The sequence below is a fragment of the Phyllobates terribilis genome, unplaced genomic scaffold (assembly GCF_046119375.1).
Source record: "Phyllobates terribilis strain yellow unplaced genomic scaffold, ASM4611937v1 Scaffold_12__6_contigs__length_324123572, whole genome shotgun sequence".
NCBI classification, from domain to species: Eukaryota; Metazoa; Chordata; class Amphibia; order Anura; family Dendrobatidae; genus Phyllobates; species Phyllobates terribilis.
In genome coordinates, this window is record NW_027362772.1 from 277,863,132 (window position 1) to 277,869,131 (window position 6,000).

Genomic DNA, 6,000 nt, shown 5'->3' on the forward strand with positions numbered 1-6,000 from the left:
TGTACATATTAATGTAATGTACACATAGTACTGTACATAGTAGTAATGTAATGTACACTTAGTATATATAGTAGTAATGTAATGTATACATAGTACTGTACATAGTAATGTAATGTACACATAGTACTGTACATAGTAGTAATGTAATGTACACTTAGTATATATAGTAGTAATGTAATGTACACATAGTACTGTACATAGTAGTAATGTAATGTACACTTAGTATATATAGTAGTAATGTAATGTACACATAGTACTGTACATAGTAGTAATGTAATGTACACTTAGTATATATAGTAGTAATGTAATGTACACATAGTATTGTATAAAGTAGTAATGTAATGTACACTTAGTATATATAGTAGTAATGTAATGTATACATAGTACTGTACATAGTAATGTAATGTACACATAGTACTGTACATAGTAGTAATGTAATGTACACTTAGTATATATAGTAGTAATGTAATGTATACATAGTATTGTATAAAGTAGTAATGTAATGTACACTTAGTATATATAGTAGTAATGTAATGTACACATAGTATTGTATAAAGTAGTAATGTAATGTACACTTAGTATATATAGTAGTAATGTAATGTACACATAGTACTGTACATAGTAGTAATGTAATGTACACTTAGTATATATAGTAGTAATGTAATGTACACATAGTATTGTATAAAGTAGTAATGTAATGTACACTTAGTATATATAGTAGTAATGTAATGTACACTTAGTATATATAGTAGTAATGTAATGTACACTTTGTACACATAGTAATATAATGTGCACTTATTACACATAGTAATAATATAATGTACACTTAGTTTACACAGTAGTAATGTAATGTGCACTTAGTACATATATTAGTAATAGTGTATATTTAATACATGATATACATATAATCCTATGCAGCATAATCTATACTGCAGGATGAGACTCCAGCTAGGTAAAAACAATGAATTTTATTAAATACAAAAAAACATATAAAAAGGGAAACAAGAAACAGGATGGGACAAAAAACCTCCAATGGAGAGAGGTGATACTTGAAGCTAGGTTATATCAGAAAACATCAGAAATGCTGCTGGGCAAAAGGCAGCAATGGGGCATAATAACAGCACATCCAATTCAAATAATTACTGCGCACCTGAATAAACAGTCGAATAAAGTGCCAAGTGCGAACACAGTACAAATGTGCTTAGATTGGCCATATACATCAGCTTAACAAAAGCAGCCTACAATACCTGTAGTATAAAGTGTTAAGTGCCTATGTCATCAAACAACCAAGTAATAGGATGCAATTGTCTCTCTGGTCATACAGCCATGTGGCCACTTGGCACTTTATTCGACTGTTTATTCAGGTGCGCAGAAATTATTTGAATTGGATGTGCTGTTATTATGCCCCATTGCTGCCTTTTGCCCAGCAACATTTCTAATGTTTTCTGATGTAACCTAGCTTCAAGTATCACCTCTCTCGCCATTGGAGGTTTTTTGTCCCACCCTGTTTCTTGTTTCCCTTTTTATATGTTTTTTTGTATTTAATAAAATTGATTGTTTTTACCTAGCTGGAGTCTCTTTCATCCGGCAGTATAAAATATGCTGCATAGGATTATATGTATATCATAGTCATTGAAATGTCTAGCGTGCTTTCTTATTCTTTGGACATTTATGATGAATTATATATAGTACATGTAACAATTGAATGTTTCCTAATATAGATTTAGTGTTAACTTATGACTCATGTTTCTTTAGTTCTGATGCTAATTTCAGGATATGAAGATGTCTAACACTTATATATGTTCACTATAGCTAACAATGATGCCATCTCTCTACTGAAATAACCGGTTGGGCACGATCAGGTCTTTCGAAGTCCTATCCAATACAAAGTGAAGATTTATGTCCATATCCTAACATGTGTAGCATTTCACAAGCCCATTTTCCAGGCTGATACAACACTCTAAACTTTCTACAGTTAGAAACCCCTTGAACCTTGACATTATATCCTGAGGACATCTGATCAGCTCATTGGATTCTTACATACCTGAAGAGAAAACATTATTGAGAAACGTCAGCAAAAATGTTGACTCTTTGTCGATTTCCTGGGTTTCGGGGTCCACTGCATAGAAGATATCCAGATATTTCTTTGCATTAAACTTATTGTCATAAACATTGTTATACGACGTGGACACAACCTCCATCCTTTGTTACAAACCTGTTGGTGAATGGTGAGAAGATCCATTTACTGCATCTTATTACATGACACCGTACTGTACAGACTATGTTGAACCTCAACTACTACACAGATCCCACGATGGATCCTGGACCAGAAATACAGCTATGTCTTCCTAAGTAACATGTATCTAAGAATATTACCTTCATCTACAAGTATAATTTTCTTTACACACAGTGTATAAGGGATGAGATGACCTCCTTACCTTCAGCAGATCCTCCGCTTGTGAAAACTAAACAGGCTTTACCTTGCAACCTGATCTACATTTGTAAGAACCCTCCTTCCTTACAGAGCTGTAATAAGAAACTGGCCAGCCCACTCCAGAAAAACCTGCTTCATCATCATCACCAAGTTATACTATGTTTTATTTCTTTTTCAATTTTTTTCTGCTGTTCATCTTGTTTTGCAATTATTTAATACCTTTATTCTACAGGTCAATAAGATCTTTCTGGTACCATTTTTAGACCTTTTTTTACTACTTTTGTACAATTTAAACATTTAAAATTAATAATATTTTTGTGTTGCCATAATGTGAAAGTCATAACTTTTTCATTTTTTTTTCGTCGGTGTAGCTGTTAGGGGGTGAAAGAGGTAGCCTACTCCTTCTAGCTAACCACTTGGATACCACATATAACAATGACCACTGCATCTAAGGTGCTAAATGACAAGGATCTACATTTTCTCTGATTTAGGCCATAGAAGTTGGGTGATGGCTCTTTGGTGCTTTGCAACAGTCAGCACCTGCAAGTGATTGTTAGAAGTGGAATCTGTTACATTTCATGCTCATTCAGACATCTGTTTATCTCTTACGAGTGTTCTCTGTTTTTTACAGATGATCCATCTACTGCAGTGTTCCCCAACTACAGTCTTCAAGACCCACCAACAGGTCATGTTTTCCTTAATATTGCACAGGTGATGGAAGTATTGCCTGTGCAGGTCATACAATTCTTTCTCACCTGTGCAATACTAAGGAAATCCTGAAAACATGATCTGTTGGTGGCTCTTGAGGACTGGAGTTAGGGAATACTGGTCTATGAAGTAGTTCATATGTCCAATTTTTCCTTGGACCAAGTGGTCTGCACAAAAGCATTGGAGACTTTTGATCCAAGTGTCAGATCAAACTCTATGGGAAGGTCAATAAATTGGACATAACTAAGATGCCATCCGTGAGCGCTGTCCGATTTGACTTTCCTGTTGCTTAGAGATGTCTGGGAGATCCCCTACTACCACTACCAGGAAATTGGCTGGAAGTGGTTACTGGTTTTGTATGCCTCCCTGGGGCACAGAAACATTGCCATGCCCTCAGTAGATGTGGAGCCTATGATATCACTGGTGAAGGGTCATCCCAAACTTTGGGATAACTGGTGTCAGGGCTACCATCTTTCGACATTAATTGATATCAATCAATTTCAAAGGAGTTTTTTCCTTGCGATTGGGATGACGCAGTAGTAGCAACGACATTAGTTGCATCCTTATGTGTTCTTTTTGGGGTTTTTTTCCCTGTTGTTCCTTGTGTGTCTGTATTTTTGGCATCTTTTCATTTTTACTTTCAAATATTTTGGGTGTCATTTGGCATCTGCTGTTGTTTTTTGTCTCTTGAGTTTTCTGTTATCTACCTTTTATTTTTTTAAGATGTTTAATTATTTTTTGTTGTGTGTTTTTATTGATTTGTAGACAGGATTGAGTCATGTGAAAGGTTTATTTTGCCCCCATTGTTGGATGCACTCTATGTTTATTTAACTGCGCTCATGTCTAGAAATATCAGCCAGATTGTGAGAATGTATGAGTGCGCGTTGCTTACTTTTGGCTTATGATTGTGATACAAAAAGTTCTCATATTTGCAATATTGACACACAGTTTGTATGTTTTGTAAAACTGCACTGGAGGAGCTGTGGGGACCAATCCTGGGGAGATCAACACCCCCAGCGGAGTGGCTCTGGTGCAAAGTAGAGGCAGTATACGTTCTCCTGCCAATTATTATTTCAAATCTTGTAAGTATGCTGTATTTAATAGGTATTGTGAGATATGCTTGTAGGAAAATTTTCAGCTTTTAGATTTATTTATGTTACTCACTTACATAGCGCCATTAATTCCACAGCGCTTTACAGACAACACAGCACTTGTGCAGCTATGTGTATAAAATGGACTTTGCATCAGTCTTATGTAGAATCACAAATAAGGAATGTTTTAGTACTATAGAAACACTTTTATTGTAGACTACTAGCGATGAGCGAGCATGCTCGCTACTGCTCAGTGCTTGCCCGAGCATCTCACTGCTCGAGATGCTCGCCCAGTATTTCCGGGGTTGCTCGGCGGGAGCTCGGGTCTCCTCCCTGCATGTTTGGCCCTCTTTAGAGCACCAATCAACATGCAGGGATTGCCTGCCACTTACTGTAATGCCGCAGCCATGGTGGTTGTGGCATTACAGTGGTTGGATGGCCGCACAGCATCATCAGGTCTATATCAGACCTGGCGCCGCCATGCTCATCACATATCCATCTTAACAAACAGTCCTTTTGAGGACTAATCCATCTGCAGAGATATTAGGCAGGCAGGGTATACAGGCAGGCAGTGTATATAGCAGACTGCAGTGCATATAGCACAAGAGGCTCCATTCCAATTCTGCCTTCTGCTGCTGTTAGATATTTCTATACAAAGGTCCAGGTCTCAGGGGCCAGGAATACTTTTCTTTGAATCTTAATCCTCATTATTTCCTTGAAAAGAAATCCAGAGAGCACTGTTTTTCTGCGCCATTTGCTTGTTGGCACTGCAGAATACAGCCAGGTCCTTTCTATATTACAGCGCTAGAAATCCAGCTATTTAAAAATGTGTTTTCTCCGTCACACGGATCACAGATACGTTTTCAGAAAATACTGCCATTTTTGGCCTCCATTAAAAGTTTCTTTCAGTGTGTCAGTGAAGCAATTCACACCAGTTTGCTGTTGAAACTAGTTACTTACAGGCCAGGTATTTAAAACTCTGTTTTCTCCGTCACACGGATCACATATAAATTTGCGCCAAACTCAGTCATTTGTAGTGAGCTTGGAAGATACTGTCCTCCATTTAAAATGGGCAAGGCACGTGGCAAGGGACGGGGAACTGGACGTGATGGTAATGGTGCATGCAGAGGCCGAGGACAAGGCCGTGGGCAAGCTGAAATTTTGCCACAACAAACACCCACATCTCCTCGCCTGACCTTCCTGTCCCAATTTCTAGGGGACCGCAGCACACCACTAGTGAACCCAGAGCAGTGTCAAAAGGTTGTTGGTTGGATAGCTTATAATGCTTCCAGTCACTTAGCCACCACCACCACCCTGTCTTCCACACAGTCAAGTCTCAGTAGCCATGAGTCTGGATCGCATATTCCTCACCCTGATCCTCCTTCCTCCCACCATGCCAAGTGCACGGAGACAACTGATCCCACACTTGGACACTCTGAAGAGCTGTTCACTTTTCCATTTATAGATTCGGGCCTCTCGCCCGGTCCACTTGAAGCAAGGCAAGAGGAGATCGCGTGTAGCAATGCCCAAATATTTGAGCAGCCACGGTCACATGAAGGCGACGGTGGGAAAGTGTCATAAGAGGTGGACAATGATGAGACACAATTGCCAGAAAGTCAGGAGGAGGACCAGGGTGCGGAAGTGGAAGACGAGGTGGTGGATGATATAGTAACTGACCCAACCTGGCAGGAGGACATGCAGAGTGAGGACAGCAGCACATAGGGGGAGGGAGGCAGAGCACCCCAACAGGCAGGCAGAAGCAGTGTG

The 6,000-nt window shown here is 38.8% G+C and overlaps 1 protein-coding gene across 1 annotated transcript in view; it reads right to left on the reverse strand.

The window, feature by feature from the left end:
* LOC141171603 (nicotinamide N-methyltransferase-like) overlaps nt 1-2,535 on the reverse strand; it is a 44,120-nt gene extending 41,585 nt beyond the window's left edge. The window contains exons 1-2 of the mRNA XM_073655275.1: nt 2,439-2,535; nt 2,045-2,215 (exon numbers count right to left, since the gene is read on the reverse strand). Coding sequence (XP_073511376.1) covers nt 2,045-2,201 — 157 coding nt within the window. The 5' untranslated portion in view covers nt 2,202-2,215; nt 2,439-2,535. The remainder of the gene's footprint in view (nt 1-2,044; nt 2,216-2,438) is intronic.
* Between the last annotated feature and the right edge of the window lie 3,465 nt (nt 2,536-6,000).